Here is a 23,002-nt window from a genome sequence, read left to right on the forward strand (position 1 = left end):
ATTCAAAAATTTCATTTGTGATGCACATTTCTGGTTCAATGTAATTTTTCATTTCTAAGTAAATTTGGGAAAACACTGTAGGTTTTAATTTTCTGTAAAGTACTGTATATTCCTGTTTAAGTATGGCTAATGAAAATATGCAAGAAAATTGTTTTCAGAGAAGTTTTACTTGTTATGAGAGGTTGGCAGAAATACTACTAGCTTGATTGGTGTGCATGAAGTTTATACACACACACTTTTCAAGGCATTAAAATGATTTTCAGTGGTACATAGGCTGGTCATTGAACAAGTGTAGCTAAGCTGGTCCAATTATGGAAAGGAAATTGTTTAAGCTTATTTGTAAACAAGTTCCATTTATATTTTGTTTTGCAACACAGAATAAGTGTACTGGTATAAATGTGTATGAATAAAATATTGTTTTTGTTTAGTATATGTTGATGAGAAGTCAAGATTCAGATGATGGAGTGGCACTGGAAGGGTGTGAGTTCTGGCTGTCTCTAGCTGAACAACCTATTTGTAAAGATGCTCTGGCACCCCACTTACCACGGCTCATTCCAGTGCTTGTCAGAGGAATGAAATACAGTGAAATAGATATTATTTTGCTGAAGGTAAGAACACTCAGTGTGTGATTAGATTGTAAAGTGTTTTAAAATTATAGTAAAGTTGTAGGTGTATTTTGTCTAACTCTTGTTATTTGACCTGTTCAGAAACAGTAAGACTAGTTCACTGGTTCATCAGTTCTGAGTAATATTTAAAATTAATTTAATTAAAAATATATAATAATAATAGTAAGTAATGGGTGTTTTAATAATACATTGTTAATCTGTACCATAATTTTGGTTTAAAAATAAATGATATGCAATCTATGAAAATTACACTTCACAAACTTAGTTTTGTTCACACCACAGCAGATAGCATTTCAAGCGTTACTGTGTCTGACTTAATTTTCCCTTTTCATTTTTTAGAATTCCTAAAGTATTGATTGTGTAAATGTTTTTCTGTGTTTGGAGAAAAGCAAAAATTTAATGAAAGTTTTAGTTTGCATTAGATTTATATATCTGAAAATGTGACAGTTATACAGGCATTTTCTATTTGTTTTTTATGTAAGTTATAACTTTATAAAATGTTTAAAAGGATGGGATTTGTAACAACTGTGTTCTGGTTAAAAGTTTAATTTTGTTAAGTAAAACATTTTGTGTAGGGAGATGTTGAAGAAGATGAAATGATACCAGACCGTGAGGAAGACATTAAACCAAGATTTCATAAGTCTAAAACACATAGTCAGAAACACATGGATGATAATGTAGAAGTGAGTGTTTTTATAATTCTTTTAGTTTACTACTTTTGTGTTATTCAGCAATTGGTAACACATTTCCTTGTTCAATACAATGGGGTTGGACAATGTGACTAACCTCGTAACCTCAAGGTAACTTGTTTTCTGTGAAGTAGTTTTATGAATCTCCGTGAAATTTGGCAAATTTTCAGTAAACATTACAAGTCTTTTTCAGACAAACAGATTTTTAAAATATTTATAAAGTTTGTCAGTGATTATATAATCAGTGTTAATTGCTCTGAGTGCAAAGTGATTTTCATGTAAGGTTAGAAATAATACTTTTTTCATTTGTAAAATGTTGAATTTCATTTGTATTCTCTAAAACTTTCTGAGTAAATATCAAAATTCTATTTTTTTCAATAAAACTATTTTATTTGCCATTTTCTCCACCCTAACTCTACACATTTGTCAATCTGACTGACCTTGAAAGTGAAACAAAAGTACAAAGTAATTCTAAATTACCCTTTCATTTTTTTTAGATCAATCACGTATTGTAAGAGGAAACTGTAGTTTATCTTAAGTAGCTTAAGGTTAATAACAAATCTTTTTATACTTTTATTGTTTTATTAGACTTTGACCTGTGCCTAGCTAATAATCTTGCTACACAAATTGTAATACACTTGGTGAAATTATTATAAGAGTTATTTAATGCACGAGCTTGTGAGCATACATGGTAAAATTTTATTTCTGTTATCTTACTCAAATTAACCTATCTGAATCTAACAAGTTTCCATTTCAGTTCTATGCTAATAGAGAATATGCATAAGAAATAATTTTTTTTTTGTCTGTTAACTGTTGATGAAACTAAGACTACTTTATTTTTTAATAATAATGGTGCTACTATACTAACTTTTTTATATTAATATTATTAACACACTCAATTTTTATGTACTTAAATAATGCACATAAGAACAGAGAATAGTAAGGTAATTTATCTGGCTTTTTATCTGTGCAATAAGTCTTTAAAATGTAGCAAAGACTGTGATGTGAATACCACAAGAGATTTTTAAATTGGAGGTTATACTCCATACAGAAAACAACACAATATAGTGTGAGACATCAGAAAAACTATTGACAATTTCTGAAAGGATGTGACAGGTAGTTGTAGCAAGAAAATCAATTTTGTAGTTTATTTCTCAATAAAGAAATTAGATTGAAAGCTATAACAGTTGTTTTGCTTTGTAATATCTGTATATTGTAATGAGTAGCTTATGTTAAATTCTCTTCTCAGATGGGTGATAAATAAATTATAGAAGGACCATGAAGGCAAATGCCACAATTCTGATACTAAGGAATATTGAAGATTTTTTAGATATTTCCTCATAATATTGAGAACTTGAAACTTGTATAATATTGAAATGTGATATACTAACTGTTTTGATGCCAAAGTTACTCATGTATTATGATGTATTTTTATTTGATTTAAACTGCTTGTTGTTTCTTATAGGAAGATGGAGATTCAGAAGATGGATTAGATGATGATAATTCATTGTCAGACTGGAACCTAAGTGAGTAATCAAATAAATTTATTTTGTTTAAAATAATATACATTTAAGTAAATTAAGAATAATACACAAGCTCAGTATTTTGAAGGAGTGATCATTACTAAAGCTTTTAATATTACAAGATAGTTAAATTGTTGATTAAAATATTTTATTGGAGATTTTTGACTTGCACACCATACTTGTTTTGAGGATTATTATTAGTGAAATTGATTAACACTTTATTTGTAAGGCTTTGTCCTAATGTTTACTATAATTATGAGCTTGCTATGTGTCTTATTGAAATTTTGCAAGCTGTTATTTATTAAACATTAATTGATAAAGTAATTCTAGTAAAAATTTGTATGTGAATGTTTGAAGCCTTTACTTAGTTTGAGTAAAATATAATTTTAATAATAAAAATAAAGTACTTTATTAAAGGTACTTTATAGTAGTTAATATTTCATTTACATAATGTCTTTTAAATGAACATCAAAAGTTTTTAGTTGGTGAACCTTTATATTTTATTTGTTCTACCCTACCACTTAGCAAAATCATAAATATACAGTGAAATGAAAAGTTGAAAAATATGAAATAAAAGTAATACCATTTTTTCCTCTGCACTGATTTCAGTTTTGATCAGAAAGTTACAAATTACTTATCTGTTTCAGCTGTTCACATTTTCTCACCTATTTCATTTAATTTCAAGGCTGTGTTGCTGTATTTAAAGAATGAGGTTACATCATAATATTAGATATTCACTGAGAAAACCACTAAGGGGACATTCTGGGCTTTCAATGGGTTATTCACATGCCATACAGATGTAAGTGTATATACTGAAGCATTTTTAAAAATGAAAAATGGTGTCATTGTTTGAGTCACTGTATAAGTGATGTTTTAGTAAATAGGAAAGATAAGAGGTTCATCTTTTATATTCTTTCTTGTTAGTATCAGTGACTTGTTTTTAATTTGTATGAAACTATAGACTTTCTATTTTGACTTCATAAATATCAAATTTGAATTATTATTGCATTCAGTATACCATGTGACATATGACTCAATGTTTGGGTGTGTTTTTCAATATGTTCCAAGTTGAAGACTGTCCACCTGTGGCATACTGAAATGTATTCAAAATACACACACACACCGATATAGTCATCTATAATATATTAGTCTAATAACCCAGAAAAACCAATACTTTTGCTGGTATATATGTATGTGCATGTGGTATTTCCATTTGAATACAAGTTTTTTGATTTGAGTTATTTTTCTTAAAACAGAACAATGAAAATGTGTGTGTGTCTATATATATATGATGATGGAGAAAGAGAGAACTTTACTACTTACAATATTAAGATGTTTTTTTACCTGTATGTTTCACTTGCCAATCCTTGTTTGGTTTCTTAACTAACCTGTATTTGGGTCTCCTAAACTATTTCTGCTCAACATATCACTTTGATTGCCACACTTCAAAATCTCCAATGCTTGTAATGGCTTTATCTGTGTAAATACTGTAGAAAGACTGAGGATTGTGTGGTTTAAAATGAGTGCTTTTGATTGATTATAAACATACTTATAAAGGCATAGGTTAACAGATATTTTCAGTAGAGGAAGAGGTCAGTGGACCAATGTGGTGAGTTCATTAAGTGATATCTCAGCAAACAGAAAACATGGGAGTTTCTTATTTTGTGTTTTAGCATATCAGTATTGATAATTTGTGTTTCAACTTTAAGTATGGATTATATCTAATGCCCACAATGCAGGTGATGTTCCTTGTGGCATTTTTTAAATTTATTTTTTAATATTTACTTTTGAACTAGAATTTGATTCCAAATTTATGAACATATATTCACATTCATAAAATAGTAGTTTAATAAAGTTTTTAATGTAAATCTATAAAATATGAACCTGGCCTGACTTTTACCTGCATGGAAAAGGCTTAGCTCTTATTACTGTTCTTTTCTTGGACATATGTTGTTAGGCTAGGTATGTATAGTAATGATTGTATACAAGATATTTCTATATTGAACTTTAATATTTTGTAGTACAGCTATTGTAAAGTATTTTATATTATTTAGTTAATATAGTTGTAGTTTATCAAGAAGTTCCAATTGCTAAATTCTGCATTTGATACCTTTACTTTGATTGGTAGTTTCATGATCTTGTATCAAACTATAACTGCTTGTTAATTAGTTTGATCTCTGTGTAAGAGAACTACTATGCATTGATCATTCATTAATGTGTAGACATTCAAGTCAACTAGCTCAAAATGTTGGAATACAAAGCACTTAACTTTGGTCTTTTTTACATACATTCTTCCATTTATAGGTTTCTGTCACAGTTATGTTATTCATTTTTATCAGGCTACTTCCTCTAACTGTGATGTTTGATATTATAAACATTCATTGCTTTTTGTTATGGAATTACATCTGTTTGGTGCTGGTAAAAATAAAACAACACTCATTACTGTTGTTCCTTCTCATGTTCCTGTCTGGAATGTGTTTCCAGTTAATGTGTACTTCACGTTTTTCATAACCTTATTTGGTCAACTGGTCTTTCTTTAAGTTGCTATTATGTTTTTCCATATGTACATTTCTTAAAATTTAAAAAACAATCCAAAAGAAAAATAAATTAAAAAATAAACAAAAACACTATATTAATTAAAAAGATCCCAGGGTACAAGCTATAAGAATAAAAACATTAGTGACCTGAAATGTATAGTTATATATTTAAGGGTAACATGGTATATTTAGTTGTGTAGGTTCATATATCAGTAATGTAAAACCTATTTTTAATGTTAAATAATGTTATTGTTTTATTGTCTGATCTTTATACATGAACATAACCCCTGTTTTTACAGGGGTTGTCTGATCTTTATACATGAACATAACCCCTGTTTTTACAGGGGTTGTCTGATTTTTATACATGAACATAACCCCTGTTTTACAGGAAACATGTGTTCTGTCTGATCAGCATGAACATAACCCCTGTTTTACAGGATGTACTTGCTAATGTTTTCCATGAAGAACTTTTACCTGTACTTCTCCCCATTCTTAAAGAAACTCTCTTTCATCAAGACTGGGAGATCAAGGAGTCTGGAATTCTGGCTCTGGGTGCAATAGCTGAAGGTAGGTATCACCAGCTTATCTAGTTCTGTTGTTATGGTTTTTAAAACAGTATTCTAAACTGTTTATTCAATAAATAACTTTGTTGATAAGAGTTTGTCATCTTCAGCTCTGGTCTGACAATGGTAATCATAAATCAGATGTTTCCGTTGAACCCTTATTTTTAATGATAAACTACAACACAAACTATAAAAGTTTATTGTTTGTAGCACTTAAGCACAAACTGAAGCAACAAAAACATGGAACAACATTGTTTTTCATTTAATAATTAACATTATCATGAAATATGAACACACACATCCTATTTTTAAAAAAAGTTTAAACTTAAAATAAATTAGGATGCTAGTCTTGCCTGATGTTAAAGTGACTGACAATTCATTTTCTGCCTACTCGTGCATAAAAACCAGTCATATGCTATGTTCTCTAAGTTTACTGCCAATTCAGAGGAAATTATTTCACTTCTTATTCTTTTATCAAATGCAAAGAAATATATTTTATTGTTTGTGGCTTGCTGTCAAGGAAACACATTCTACAATTTTGGGCTGTGGGTGGTTTTAAGGATAATAGTCGAATCCTACTATTCAGTCACAAATTAGTAGCTTCGGAATTATGAATGAGCACTATTGACTGGTTGATGTTCCTTTAGTTTATCAGTTCAAAATTAGGGAGATCAGTGTGTGGCTTTGTATAAAGATTGAAAGAAATAAACTCTACTAACAGGATAAATCACAAGAATTTAAAGAAAACTGAAGTACTTTCATTTCAACAAATTACTTCTGTAATCTTACATTTGTCCAACATAGAATTTGTTATTTTTCCCAATATTTTCTTCAGCATTTTAATAATACAGTGAGTGTTGTAACAGGTAAAAAAAACAATATTATGAAGATAATGCAGTCTTGGTAAAACACCCCTCCCCAAATTAAAAAATGCTTTAAAAAACAAGTTGGTACTTTGAAGGTAAAGGTGAGTAAAAACCAAGCTAAGCTTATAATTATTGTTGAGTTTGACTAATTACTTCAAACATAGTTTTGAAAAGCAAAACAGGTTGGTTGAAGTTGGAAAGAAGCAGATAGTAAATAAAATTTGGCATTTCAAAATTACTATTGTGGTAAATAGAAACTATTAAGTTTGCAGTTTAATGTTGAAATAGTCATTTGAAATTTCATCCTGATCACATTTCTTTTTATTAATTCTAACCAGTGTTTTATATACTGACACTTTATCAAAGCTTTACACTATTATCAAAACTTTATTTCTGCTTTTATTTTAATCCAGTACTTCATTTTCTAGGTTGTATGAATGGCATGGTTCCACACCTTTCTGAGTTGGTTCCATATTTGATCACTTGTCTGAATGATAAGAAAGCACTTGTTCGATCAATTACTTGCTGGACCCTAAGTCGTTACTCCCATTGGGTTGTGGGTCAACCTCATGACATGTACCTCAAGCCTTTAATGACAGAGGTATGAGAGAGTTATAAAATATAATTTTAATCAAAACATCCAATATGAGCCTTTATTAGGGGAGCACTTACTATTTTGTAACTTAAAAATGAGTATAATATTAGTGTTTATTGATATGTTTGCAACCTAACTGACAGTTTAGTGATGTTATCTATTGATAATATTTTACAAGAAAAATAGTTAAGTGTATTGTTTTATATTGTATCAAATTTTTATATAAAAATAAATAAGACCTTGTTTTGTACATATTGTTGAAGAAACAAATTTGAACATAAAATTAATGAAAGTAACTAAGTTACTGAGTTCTTATGTTGTACATTATTTGAAGAAAACCTTTGTCCTATGATGATTTTGTTGAATATACTAATTGTGTGTTATAGCTATTAAAAAGAATTCTGGACCCCAATAAGAAAGTACAAGAAGCAGCTTGTAGTGCATTTGCCACTTTGGAAGAAGAGGCATGCACAGAACTGGTTCCTTACCTTGGGTTTATCCTAGAAACACTCGTGTTTGCATTTAACAAATATCAGGTTGGTAGTTCTTTAGAAGATTAGTACTCGATGTTTTGTTTCGTTATAGTAGCCCATTACATGTTAACATATGCATTAATAAGTCTATTGCAGAAAAGTATGATACTTTAAGAAAAACATGTTTTTTTCCTAAACATTTCTACTTTGCTATTGTGAAAAGAATGAGAAATTATTTTTTTAATAAATTTAAACCCACATTACATGTTACATAGTTTAACACAGAGGGAGTTTAAAAAAACAAAAAACTTTAAGATAGGAAACAAAAATTGGGGAATGTTTTTCATTGTTAAGTAACTGTCAGAGTGAACATTATTTTAGAAAGTGTAGAGTATCATGGAAAATATGAAAATAGTATTTAAACTAAAAGCAATAAAGAACTTGTAAAGATATTTTTAAATTGTTTCACTTATAATGTATGTTTGAAGTTTTGTATATGGAACACCAAAAAGGTTATTTGTCTTAAGTTAAAGCTTTGTTTAAAATGAATATCTTATCTTTAGTGAATTTTAACTTGTATATGTCTATCAATAAAAATTGTGAAGCATTTTTGAACGTTTCTTAAAAATGGCAAGTAGATGCAGTAAATAGAAAAACACCTGTGGATAATTGTGTTACTAAATGTTTTTATTTTTAAGTTACTATTTATAGTTAATGTGTTGGCATATGGATTAAATTACAGGTGTTATTTACCCTTAGCTGTTGACAAACATCCATTTATAACTGTATGTGTACTTATTCACATCATGTATTGAAGTAAGTGTATATAACGGAATGCTTCCAAAATTGAAAGAGGTTAATGGTGCACATTGTATTTGATTCGTTACATAAACCCTATCTCAGCAGAATAAAGATGTGAGGTTCTTATTTTTTATTCCAACTTGTTAATATTGGTAATTTGAGTTCCTAATTTGTACAAAACTATAGGCATAGTATTTTGACATAACAAACATCTAATTTTAAACAGTGTTGCATTAAACACTCTAAACATAGATTTACTATAATCTGTGTTTAGGTGTGTTTTTTTAACATGTACTTTTGAATTATAATCTACAATTTGATTCCAGACTTACTGGCATAAATTCATTATATAGTAGTTCAGTAAAATTTTGAACTCCCATCAACAAATACAATGACATGGCTTTTGAGCTGAGGCCCATGGCAAAATGGTTCTTCATAGTAAGAGAACATGGTGTAAACAGGATATGTTATAATATGATATAAACTGGCCCTATAAATTTTTTTCATTTAAGTTTTTTCCTAACCTAATAATTTTCTAATTTTTACATTTAATAAACACACAAGTTAAAAATAAAATTTGCTGAGCAAATGAACCTATTGCTTGATAACGTACTTTGATAAGACTTTTTTCACATTATGTTGGTTTACAAAATATTTCAAGTTCACTTGAAGTTTACATTTTGTAACACAAAAGATATATATGGCATTAGAATTAGAAAAATTACTAATTTAATTGGTTTTCTAGCAAAGCTATAAATAGTTTAAAACAACATGCTAAAGTTTGTGATTATCCAAACAAATTTTGTTTTTTTCACACCATTGTGGAATTAAGATACTGAAAACTACTAACAGTGTAGTTGTATTGTGAGTGAAATATTTGAAGTTATGTATAGCTAAGGTGTGAGATCTGAAAAATAAACCTGAAGAACATTTTGATTCCTTAATACTTAAAACATGTTAATTATAAATGTATTATTATTATCAGTCATCAGTGAATCACTTTATTTACCTTTAAAATACTTCACAGAAGATTGGAGTTTGAATTTTTATATTCTGGGTTGTTAATGTGTATAGTATTTGTATCTAATTCATTTAACACTGAAATGCATTTAAGAGTAGAAAGAAATATTAAAATGGGGAAATCAGAACACCATATAAATTATGCAATACAGTGCTCAAGATTGAGAGTTTATTCAAATATGTTTTTGAATTTAAGAAATTGAAACTGGATAATATTAGTACATTTGCTGATAATGATGTGTTAACTGGTAAGTCATTTTGTTTGTTAGGCCTACTGATTCATTAATTAACATGTCAGTCAGCAAAGGGGCTATGACTGTATAAACAGATATTCTTTTATTGTTGTACATTAATTCTGTGAGCTGTCACCCTGTGAATGCAATTTTTTTTTGTATACTAAAGTTTCTAGTTGTGTGACATGAGATTTTTGTAGTAGTTTGTTTTGGTTGGAGTTACAGCTGCAAAATATCTGTTGTGCAAAGTTTTGCCTGAATGAAATTGCAAGCAGTTTGCAAGAATGTGATCCAGAGCATTTGAGGGTAATGGTATAGATAGGAATTGTAATTATGAATCTTGTGGTTCTAAGTAATGATCAAGGGTTGGCAACTTTTTCCCAGTGAATGTTGTTGTAAGACTTTGTATCTTACATGACAGTAGTTGAAATACATAAATTAGTGTTGGTGCTCATTTACATTGCCAGCTTATTTGGCAAAGAATTAATTTCTGCTGAGGTCAAGACATGAAAACTGCAGTTTAAGTATTTTTTAAAACATTTCCTTCAAAACAAAGGAGTTATAAGTTAGAAAACAAAAATTTAAATGGTAATTTCATTGAAAAGAATTAGTTAAATTCTGAATGTAATAATACCATATGCAGAAAATAATTTAAAAATGGTTTCAAAACTATGGTTAAAAAAGTTATTCACTTAGGCTTAACAACTGGTGCATATGTCTTATTAAATAAAGAATTTTTTTTTATGGTTTATGTTCATATTATTAAATCTTGCAGCACAAAAACCTCTTAATTCTCTATGATGCTATTGGAACTCTGGCTGACTCTGTTGGACATCATCTTAATAAGCAGGTAAAGTATGGAATAAAGTAATAAATTTATGTATGTTGTAGTAGATATAGTAAACATCTTTGATCTTTCAACTCTTGTGATATCTGGCAACTAATTACCAATTTCATTCCTTGAAATGTAAATTTATCTTGTCCAAGAATCTTAACACCTGTTTTTGTATGTTTATAGGAATACATCAATCTTTTAATGCCCCCACTAATTCAGAAATGGAATATTCTAAAAGATGATGACAAGGATCTCTTTCCTCTACTAGAAGTAAGTTCATTTGTGAAGTTGTTTTTTGTTGTTTTTTTTAATGGTGTGGATACAAGCTTCAAGAAAAACGTAACAGTACAACTCTCATTATAAAACCTCTTTGTGTTGCAAGCAAACAGTAAGGCCAAGTTCAGTTGCTGGACATTGTACCCATGACATACAATCGTATAAGAACTGCTGACCTCAACCTAGACAGTACTTTACAGTTTGGAATGACTATGTCTGATGCTTAGGGAAGTCTAAGGGCCATTTATACAAGGTGTCACATTGTGTTGTTTAGATTGAAAATGCCAACAGTTGCCAGATGTGAAATGTTTCCACATTTTTCTGAAGTAGATATTACAAAAATAATGAGAATCTGATATTAAAAAACAAACATGCTACACAGAAGCATTTGTTACATAGGGAAATGTTTTTCTTGAACTGTTTTATGCCTTGCATGTTAGTGTTTCTTCAAATTTTGTTACAGTGAATGCATAGATTCAGGTGTACTGTTTGCAAGTTAGTAGTCACTGTTTTTTAATGAAAGTATATACATTTTTGTTTTTTAATTAGTGTTTGTCCAGTGTTGCAACAGCTCTTCAGGCAGGTTTTCTTCCATACTGTGAACCAGTTTTCAAGCGTTGTGTCTCTCTTGTGGAACAGACACTTAATCAAAATATGGTAAAAATGTTCTGTGATTCCCGGTGTACATGCAATGTTAAAGTTGACTCAGTTACACATACAATGTACTTAAAGTAATAAAAGAAACTGAAGTGTGAAAAGTTTTACTTATAAGAGTGAAATAATGATTCTTGATACAAAACTTGTTAGTTTTTACACCACTGTTCTTTCCTGCGTAATTGTAACAGTGAAAACTTTTAACAGTTTAGTTATAATGCCAGTGAATCATACCAGGTTTACTCCAGTTATGTTGTGAGGTCTAAAAAATAAATATAGCATAAAAACATAGCTGATAATCCATATTTTAATATTACACAAGTTTTAAGTTCTTATTTTTACAAGGCAGTATATTTTTTTTTCCCCCTATTGTTAGAATTGTGACATTCACTCTCTAGGCATCTTTTCTTTTCTAATTTATTTACCACCACTTCAAGGAATATAAAATTTCATTTGAACTAACTTATTGTAGTATCATTCTTGCTTGGGCAGTGCATCATTTTCTTAGCCTTTAATCTTATTTAGTTAAAGAGCCATGAAATAGACAACCAGATCCTTCTCACCACAGCCACTTGTCACATCCTCTTTCAAAAAATTGCCAGTTGTTCTGTCTGATATTAAATACTATATTATTTATTACCAATAAATATTGTTAAATGATGTATTATAATACATTATTATTTGTAAAGAGAATTGTCAGTTTTGCTTCCAATTCAAGCTTGGCTCTGATGCAAAACACACCAAGCTTAGATGAAGTACTTATGGTTCTTGTTATACTTATGGGACATTGTCTGCCTTTTACATGTGATTATTGTTTTTTGGTGCATTAACTAAATAAAAATCTAATGCAGTAGTACCACTAGTATAAAACAAAAAAGTAGGGTTAAGTGTAATCGATAGTCCAAAGCAAAAAAATAAAAAGAGCCAGGTAAGTACCTTTTCTTGTTTTTGTGTGTACATTTTATTATAATAAAAGTAACTAAAATATAACAAATAGAAATTTAGGTTATATAAGGTTAAATTGGGTAAAATAACAAAAAAATACAAAATGTCTGAGGCATGCTTGAAATAAACTAGAGAGCAGCCTCTGCATTATGTAAATTGATAGGTTAACCTGAACTGCACGTTCTCCTTTTTGTTTGGGATATTTAATGGCTTAAAAGTCAGTGAGCCATTATAATTAGAATCAGATGTATACTGGTATGAGGTTTCAGTTATTTATTTTGCAGTTTCTTATTACAATTTGAAGGCATTTTAGAATGAGAAAATGGGTAATTTATATTATTTTTTACTGGGTTGTAGGAGACTGGTCAATTTGATCAACCTCCTATAAGGAAATAACAGATAAAATGTGTTTTTTTTCCCAAAAACACAAAACATTTGACAATTTTGAGATGAAGAAAACTATTTTTAATTGTAACATCATCACATTGTACTTAGAGCAGTCAACATGGACTCCATACATTAACAAAGAAATATTTAGTGAAAATACTTAAGAATTCATTTTTTTTTTTTTTTTCTGTAAAAGATTTAATAGTAACTGAAAGCTTGCAAAATTTCATGAAGATTTACAAAACATATTGTAAGTTACAGTATCCAAGGCCATGAACTTGGTCAATTTTATCAGGCTAGTAGTGAGTGTTAAATTCTGAATGTAACTGTAAAACTTTGTAGTATGCAACCGAGTCATGGTTGTATTTCAGTGTTAACATTCATTGATAATGAAATTATTTAATTTAAAATGTAATTATGTAAAAATGTTTAACACACTAATTCACACATAGAGTTGAAGTTGTCACACACTTTATAAGTAGTAAGAGGGTACAATCCTCGAAAAAAAATTGCAATTATTACTTTTTATAAAGTAATTTCTCTGAAACAATGTTTTTATTGTGACTAAAGGCTTTTGTTACCTCATTTCACTATATTAATACTAAAACCTTTTTAAGTTTATACAATTAATTTTCCTGTTTTGAAAATAGTTTCTATTGTGCTTGTTATTGTTGAGGTAGCATAACAAGTAATTATTGTATAGTAAGTCACTGAAGAACTGTTAAAAATAAGGATTATATAGATATATAAAGTTATTGAAGAATTGTATTGTGTTCAAGTACATTTTCAGTATTTTTAGTAAAACAAAAAAAATGAAATGTTTAGAATTTATTAAATACCTTTCCATATTATTACATCCAAATGACCGTTAGATGGCTGGTATGGGATTAGCAGCTTGGGTTAATTCTTTAAATATTAACTCTCTCAGTGTGAACTTGGTTTGTGTGACTTTGACCACATTACCTCTTTTCACACAGTCTTATTTTTAGATTTAATATATTGTGTATAACTTCACATAATTTGGCAGTTTTTCAGTTAATATTATTTCTTTCATGTACCAAAAATATTTTTAGTTATATGTATTTTTAATAAACTAAAATAATATATTTGTCCATGAATATACTATATTTTTAATAGTCCGTGTGAAAGGTAATTTGTGTTTAAAATTCTCAAAAATTGCATATTTACATTTTGTAATTTCTGAAAACCTCCTCAGTACATTTAAAATTTTTTTTCAGTAAAACTTTGTAGCTTAGCTTTGTTTTTGCTACCCTATCTCAAAACAGAATCTGTAAATTTGACTGATCTTGTAACAACCTAAAAATTTAAAAAAAATCTAAGTTACTGTTTCTTCTTTCTATAACAACTTCATATTGTCACATGAAACTTCATTCATTTATCCTAAGTAGCTCTAAGTTCATAACAGTACAATTTATTTACAATTACATTTTGTTTTATTGACCTGTGAAGTGTTTGACTACTGCCTAAGCCATTGTAAATTATAAATCACATGCAGCTCATGTTGCACTGTTGAGTTACGTTACCCATGAGCTACTACAAACTGCTCGCTTGTGTGATTCGTGAAACATTATCATTATTTGTTTTACTTAATAATTTAATTATCCTAAAAAGATCCATATCTTTTCATTTCAGGTACTTTTATAGTAATAAAGAATAAACCTGAAAACCAAGAAATAAAGTACTTACCCAATCTTTTTTTTTGCTGTCAATTGTCAGTGTCACTTAACCCTACTTTCTTAAACTAATGGTAGAAATGTACTTTTTTTTTAAATTAAATAATGTATCAAAGAACAGATTAATAACATGAAAAAAAGTAAACAATATCCCCTAAATCAGATACATTTTCTGGTTTTCTGACTAGATAACAAGAACTGTTACAAATTCATTATAACTAATCTTTAGCTTTCTTATAGGAACAAAACTTGTACTCTGAGTGAAGTTTACAATTATCTGTTTAGAACACAGTGTTACACAGTATGTCAGTTGACAGATGAATATCTTGACTTTCCATTGATTATTGGTAATATATAATTTAAACATAACTGTTAACAATTTATGAAAGAGAGGTGTGGCAGGAGAGGGTGTGATTTTTTTGTCTGATAGCTCTGGAACTAAAGTTGAAGACTACAATAAAAGTGATTTGTCTGAACAATGATGATTTTATAGTGAGTAAGTTATGTTTAACTTTGCTCTTTTAGGGGTGGTGGATAAAATAAGAGGGTGTGACAGGCTTAAGAGAAAATGTTTCGTCACACTAAGAGAAATTCGGGAATTTTGTAAATATTGCCTTGTAGAATTAAGAACTTTTATATTGTTAAAATGTAAAATATTAGCTAATGTTTTATGCTATTCTAATTGGTACAGCATAAAAAGTAGTTTAATAAAAATTTGAATATAAGGCTAAAACCTTATGTCATGTACGATAAAGAATACCCATGGCAATAGAGTTAACTGTTAAAATTGCTTTTACATTATAATATATAGTTTTAATTATTTGTGATTTCTACGAGTTATTCAGATTCTTAATTAAGTGAGAAAAAATATTAAAGTCATAGAAAAGATATCTCATATACCACAAAATATTGCTATTAAACTGTGTAAGATATACAGAGATCAAATGTAGTTAATCAATGTAGCCATTAATTGTTTAGGCCAATGCAGCACATCCAGACCAGTTTGAGGCACCAGACAAAGATTTTATGATAGTGGCTCTGGATCTGCTAAGTGGTCTAGCAGAAGGCCTCAATGGTCATATGGAACAGTTGGTTTTGTCCAGCAATATTATGCAGCTTCTGTTCCAGTGCATGCAGGTACGTCTTGTTTAGGACTGTTTATTAGTGTAACAGAAGGTCTTCGTGGTCATATAGGGGGTTATTATATAGTAGTTTGTACAGGCATATCTTTTGGCTAGGATCTCTTCATTTAGCTATAAAAGTGATCTGTAAATAAACAGTTATAGATTATTAAATAATATGTTCTTACTTTGTACATGAATTAAAATTGATTATTGCATTTCACTTGCTTAATCTGATTCATACTGTAACAGATGTTCATGGAAATTTAGGACATATTTGTATATGTAGCTGCTGGACTACTACATCTGTCGTATCCCAGCTAGTCTGATGAATTATGGGATTAGTCTGACATTGTCTGCACCAGAGGTGAAACCAGTAGTATTTGTACTTATTATTACAATAATGATATTGCAAGTTGAGGTGTTGTGAAGCAGTACATTAACCCATAAAACCAAATCTAAATTTTTTGAGTATCTTGTTACTTTCTATACCAGAGAGGAATCGCTGATATCTCCTGGGTGCTTCATTATCATTGTAAAAAATATTTATCCAAATTGTGTATGATATATTATGTATCAGTTTTTAGGCTGTGAATTTTCATGAAAAATTGTTTTGAAAAAGGAATATTCTTTTATCTTAGACTAAGTTATTATTCAAAGTTTATAAGTCCATTTTTTTACCTTGTTTTATATTTATACAATATTTTACTTGCTGGTGCAGTTGATTTCATGTTGAAAATTCATACAAGCATTATAGGACTGATAAGCCTTTATAGGTGAATAATTATTTTATCCATTACCCTTGTCAGGTGTCATAGTATATTTTGCCAACAGTATTTTTGTTGATGTGATACAGGGCAATTTATATCTGATGCTTTTTTAATTTCAGTTTATATGTTTGTATCTGTGTTGTTTAAAAACTACATTCAACAGTACAGACAATGAAAACAAAAGTAATTTGTTGGTGAAGACAAGCTTACCGTATCTAAGTTATCCTTACCTGTCATCATCTCATAGTAGAATATTCCTGTAGGTGATTTTCATCATAAGAATAAAAATACTTCTTTTGACTTTATGGTTGTCACATTTGTTTAGTTTACATAACTCCTAGAACCTTGCAAATAAATATCAAAATTTCTTTAAGGTAAAACTATTTTGCTATTATTTTATCCTCCTAATACCAACTGTTGCTAAATCATTAATGTACAGTAAAATGAAAATTGAAAATTATGAAATAAAATGAAAGTAGTCTCTTAGTCATTGAAGCTATCATTTTGAGAGATTATTTTATTTCTTTGCTAACCTTTCTATATATAGTTTATTGTAGTTTTTATGATTTTATTACCTAGCTGTACTAAGTCCAGTATTTATCCCTAAAAAGCAACATGTCACAGTAGGAAAACAGTGATGCATTACAAGGTGTAAAATTGTGCAGTTGTATGTGTAACTAAATAGGTTTAGGTTTTTTTCAGCAAGTAGTTTGAATTAATCTTTATTTGCCTTGAATTCTTGATTATTTTTTTTAACATACAGGATCCAATACCTGAAGTAAGGCAAAGCTCCTTTGCTCTTCTTGGTGATCTCAGCAAAGCATGTTTTCAACATGTAAATCCATGTATCTGTAAGTTTAGGTTTGTTTCTTTTTCTCAGTTGTGAAAGCCTTTTGTTTGTACTTGACATGTTTAAAAGTGTCAGTTGTGTACTGACATTAAAATGTAATGTGTGGCAAACTGTTATTTAAAGTTACATTTTTTTTTATTGTTATTCATAAAATTGATACCTGTAAAAAGGAATGCTCTTTTTTGTCATTATGTTGGGTGAAAGAAAAAAATTAACTGAGTTGTAAGAAGAAAGTGTGCACCTTATGAAGTTGTGATGGGAAATGATGACATTTACTTGAACTTGAAATGTTTCATGTGAGCTTCAAGTATTCGTACTGTCTGACCTTGTAATTCACAATTAAAATAGTAACCAATAGTTTGATTCACACATTTTCATTTAAATTATAAAAAAACAACTTGTGTTTATTATGCTGATTTATTAGAACATCTCAACATTTTGAGCTTTATGTATAAAAGTCAATGATTTGCTAAGAAATAAGCTTGTAATTGTTGAAATTAATAGTATAGAAACATTATAATGTTATAGTTCCTAATTTTACCAGGCAATATTTAACAAAATCCTAAATTTTCCCTAGTGTGACACGTGTTCTATAGGCATCTTGTTTTATCAATTTTATTCCCCACCACTTCAAAAATTATGAAATGTAAAGTATTCACTGTAAAATCTATATTGCTCAGAAAAATCATAGTTTCTATAGCCTTCAATTTTGTTTAAAAAAAATCAGTAAAATGAATTTTTTATATTTATTACTTACAGAACCATACATTTACATCTATACAAATAATGAAATTAACTTTCACATTATTCCAGTGCATGCATATAAAGTAAAGCATGACACACATGCCTTAAAGTTAATGAGTCACTTGTATACCATTGTGCTCCTTTATATAGCATCCTACCCTATTTTCTAGCTGTATATAACACTATACAAACTACTTAACAACAAACTTGTTTTGCATTTCTTCTTAAACTACAACCTACATCATGTTGCAGTTTAAATGGCTCTATCAAAAGACATTTTAATTTTATCCATTTTATACTTTTCTGGTAACATTTCATTATATGCATTGTAATAAAGAAGTTGTTTTGAAAAACATTCTTTAATATACTTGTGTACCTCCATAAAACATGTTTTGGGTGAAAAAATATCATTTTTATGTTGGTGATTATTGGAACAGAAACTAAAGGCAATGTTTACAGTAATTACATCAGAAAACTTGAACAGTTTTAAAAACCCTCTGCACATTGAGATTTTCTATTATTAAATGTGTAATATTTTAAATTTCAGTGGTTATATTTCATAGACTAAACAAATCAAAACTACAGGAGTAATTGAGGTGTTCTAATAAATTTTCAATATATACTGTATCTTGCATGATGAATTATGTCTAAACTGTCTGTTTGATGAAATTTGTCATAATGGGGTGACATGTTACAAGCAGTTTCATTGTTGTATGAAGTAAAATGTTTTAAACAATTATCTGAAATGTTTATTTTTGTTTTTTAGCTGACTTTGTGCCTATCCTTGGTCAGAATTTGAATCCGGAGTTTATTTCTGTCTGTAACAATGCAACCTGGGCCATTGGTGAAATCTCTGTGAAACTTGGTAAGTCATGTGAGTGTATCTTTTATATTCTTTAAAGTTAAGGTGAAGTAAACTTAAGTTATCATTGACTGCTATACATCCATTGATTCAATGTATAAAACTATTTTATAAAAATGTGCAGAAATGTTTAAAACAGGATACATCTGCTGAAGGATTAGATTTTGATTTTGTTAATCATATTTGTGATTTCATTGTTATAACTACTCTAAGTTTTTAAAATATAGCATATTTTTGGTTTACAATATTATGTAGTTCTAATACACTCATCTTACTGAAGGTTTTATAGTTGTTATATGGAGAAATGAAATAATACCTAAACATCTGTATTTTGGTTTTAATTACATATAATATTTTTAATAGTTGAAACTCTTATTTTGTGTTCATATTTTTGGATGTCAAGGTTCATAGTTTTCAAGAGGTAGTACACTGACAGATAAGTTTATATTTGACAATTGGTTGGAAAATATTAAGTATAAATGTTATATACTCTTCATCAAACTTTAGACATCAAAAAGCAGTTGGATAATTTATTTCTTTTATGAGAGGCAGGGAAAGTAATTTTTATTCATTCCAAAATGGTTAAAATTATTGACATCATATGTAAAACTTTAAGCTTCTCTTAAGTGAGATTGACCTGTGGAGTTTTTAATTTAGGAAACAATCACTTGAATAATTTATGTCTAAATATATTGTTTAATTAGCTGTAGTTTCCAGAATTATGGGAGATTTTAAGAAGACAGTTAATATCTTTATACCTATTGCTTTTTTCAAATTTTCTTTCATTTTAATGGATTACGTGTAGTAAGATGCATCAAATACAGAACTGTTTAACACTCTTTTCATGGACATTTTCTCTGAGCATGTCATGATGTTTTAGCCCTCTTCTCTAATTTACCACCCCATCAAAATGTATGAAAGTTAACATAATTACTAATTACACTATGTAACAAAATGTTTACTTTTTCTTGTTCCTGGGCAGAAAGTGTTATTTCCCAATTGCTTATGCCTAAAGTAAATGGAAAAGACCTGTTTTTCTCTTCAAACTTTGCTTTTGTGACCTGGGTAATGAAATTTTCAAATTTACCCATTTTCCATAACATTCCAGGTAGATTCAATGCTGAGTAGCTGATAGAAAATTTTCTCAAATTTACAAGAACTTTCTAGAATGTTGTAGAACTTCACTTGTTAAAATGGGCTCCGTTTCTCCCACAATGTATCCAGTCTGTGTGTGTGTTTTCTTATAGCAAAGCCACATCGGGCTATCTGCTGAGCCCACTGAGGTGACATAAACCCCTGATTTTAGTGTTGTAAGTCCATAGACTTACCACTGTACTAGCAGGGGGAGATTATCCAGTCTGTGTGAGGCAATTGGAATTACTTGTAACCTGAATGAGTGGTGCCTCTTCATTGATAGCTCATCCAGAAGCCTCAAATCTGTGCTGCTCCATAACGGGAATAACTATTCGTTTCTTCCCCTGGCCTATTCGTTGCACCTCAAAGAGGAATACAATAGCATCAAGACCTTCCTAGAAACCTTGAGGTATGATGATTATGGCTGGGAGGATATCAGAGACTTCAAAATGGTGGCATTCCTGATGGGTCTCTATAGAGGCTTTGCCAAGTTTCTCTGTTGTCTTTGCCTTTGGGACAGTAGAGACACTGCAGCACACTACAACAGGAAGCACTGGTCACAACGGACCGAGTTCTCTGTGGGGAAGCACAATGTCATGTGTGAGCCACTAGTGGACCTCTAGAAGGTGTTGTTCCTGTCATTGCATATAAAATTGGGTCTTGTGAAACAATTTGTCACAGCTCTTGATAAGGAGTCTGCAGCTTTGAAGATTGAGTAGGAATCATATGCTGTTGTACATACACCGTATGTCACTTTACAATTCGGGATTTAAAAATAATGATCACTGGGTCTTTTTGGTAGCCATCCTTCAACTATTTAACAGTCCTAGATATGAGCTGTGGATACTCAAATACTCAAGTGAATTAGCTTTAGCATGTGGATGGCATCTAGTTTCTTTTGTCTGATCATCTGTGGTTTGGACCAGAGCTGGAATAAATTGGTTTCCTATATTCTCTACCTTAGTTATCATGAGTACTTCTAGAATCTTAATAAACAATTCTTTCAGCAAAAGCATTCTTTTGAAACTTTTCAATAAAAACTTTGAGACATTTCACAATAAATCCTGATGATATGGAACCAAAATGTCTTCTTCCTGTTACTTGTGGTATTTTTTTAATAAAACCAATTTCCCAACAACTGTCAAAAGAGTAAATCCACAGTAACAGCAGATTCTATGGATAGGTATGGCTAAGTATTAATTATGGCAGCTTATTTGTCCAAATCAAATACATTGGAATAAAATCTCTTGCAAAAGTACAATTAGTTGACTGTATTGTTTTCGTTACAGAAAAACAATATTTTTCCAAACCCCAAAATGTAGACTTGTCAACACCTGTTCCACCCAATCATTTTATTTCTGCATGTGTGCTCTCACTTGCGCACGCACACACACACTAATATTTGTTTCTACTTTTGTACTGAAGCATATTATTGTGTGGTAAAAATCATGTTTAAAATTTATTGTTTGTTAAATTAATAAGTTTATTCTATTGCAGTTTCTTTGGTCTTTAATTATTAGATCTATAATCTAGCATAGGTCTGTTACATTGGTCTTTTTATTATCAAATTTATAATCTAAGTACAGGTGGGTCACATTTTTTGGTCTTTTATTATTGGATCTGTAACACTATTTAACAAAATTTTTACTTTTTTGTTGTTCCTGAGTAGAAAGTGTTATTTCCCAATTGCTTATGCTTACAGTGAATGGAAAAGACCTATTTTTCTTTTCAAGCTTTGCTTTTGTACACTGGGTAATGAAATTTTCAAATTTAACCATTTTCCAGAACATTCCAGGTAGATTCAGTGCTGAGGCAATTGGAATTGCCTGTAACTCAAACGAGTGGCATATCTTCATTGATAGCTCATCCAGAAACCTCAAAGCTGTGCTGCTCCATAACGGGAATAAGTATCCATCTCTTCCCCTGGCTCATTTGGTGCACCTCAAAGAGGAATACAACCATGTCAAGACCTTGCTAGAAGCCTTGAAGTATGATGAGTATGGCTGGTAGGTTATCAGATACTTCAAAATGGTGGCATTCCTGATGGGTCTCCAAGAAGGCTTTACCAAATTTCCCTGTTATCTTTGTCTTTGGGACAGGAGGAACACTGCAGTGCACTTCAACAGGAAGCACTGGTCACAACGGACCAAGTTCTCTGTGGGGTGGCACAATGTCAAGTGTGAGCCATTAGTGGACCTCCAGAAGGTGTTGTTCCCACCATTGCACATAAAATTGGGTCTTATGAAACTATTTGTCACAGATTTTGATAAGGAGTCTGCAGCCTTCAAAAACCTTTGAAATTTCTTCCCTAAGCTGTCTGAGGCAAAGGTCAAAGCTGGTGTCTTTGTTGGACCACAAATAAAGAAGATCCTGGAGTGCACAGAATTCCCCAAGAAGCTCAGTAGGAAGAAAAAAAAGCTTGTGGAAGCTTTATTGCAGTGGTTCGGGGCATTTTGAACAATCACAAGGTCAAAAGGTTGAGGCTCTGGTGAGAAATACTACGGCAAAATGGGCTAAAGGATGTCCTTGAAAGTCTATATCCTTGATGCTTATCTTGATAAATTAAGGAGAGCATGGTAGCATACATAGAGGAGCAATGCAAGTGCTTCCACCATGATATACTAGACTTTTAAACGCTGCTACCAAGTAGCGTATAACGAAAGTTTTTGAAGGGAATAATGACCATTTTCTGTACTTTTACAACATAAGCAATTAAGAAATAACACCTACTATTCAGGAACAAAATTTATGGTACATAGTGTTATAATATTATCATCACTCAGGCAAAGCATATTTTTCTGAAT

General features: G+C 30.0%; 1 protein-coding gene across 1 annotated transcript in view; it reads left to right on the forward strand.

Moving 5' to 3' along the window:
- LOC143224033 (transportin-1-like) overlaps positions 1-23,002 on the forward strand; it is a 56,465-nt gene that overhangs the window by 19,006 nt on the left and 14,457 nt on the right. Inside the window, exons 7-18 of the mRNA XM_076452495.1 lie at positions 429-608; positions 1,202-1,309; positions 2,781-2,845; positions 5,764-5,942; positions 7,233-7,405; positions 7,786-7,935; positions 10,702-10,776; positions 10,945-11,031; positions 11,587-11,694; positions 15,696-15,854; positions 17,372-17,459; positions 18,969-19,067. Coding sequence (XP_076308610.1) covers positions 429-608; positions 1,202-1,309; positions 2,781-2,845; positions 5,764-5,942; positions 7,233-7,405; positions 7,786-7,935; positions 10,702-10,776; positions 10,945-11,031; positions 11,587-11,694; positions 15,696-15,854; positions 17,372-17,459; positions 18,969-19,067 — 1,471 coding nt within the window. The remainder of the gene's footprint in view (positions 1-428; positions 609-1,201; positions 1,310-2,780; positions 2,846-5,763; positions 5,943-7,232; positions 7,406-7,785; positions 7,936-10,701; positions 10,777-10,944; positions 11,032-11,586; positions 11,695-15,695; positions 15,855-17,371; positions 17,460-18,968; positions 19,068-23,002) is intronic.

Source organism: Tachypleus tridentatus, chromosome 8, assembly GCF_004210375.1.
Source record: "Tachypleus tridentatus isolate NWPU-2018 chromosome 8, ASM421037v1, whole genome shotgun sequence".
Lineage (NCBI taxonomy): Eukaryota > Metazoa > Arthropoda > Merostomata > Xiphosura > Limulidae > Tachypleus > Tachypleus tridentatus.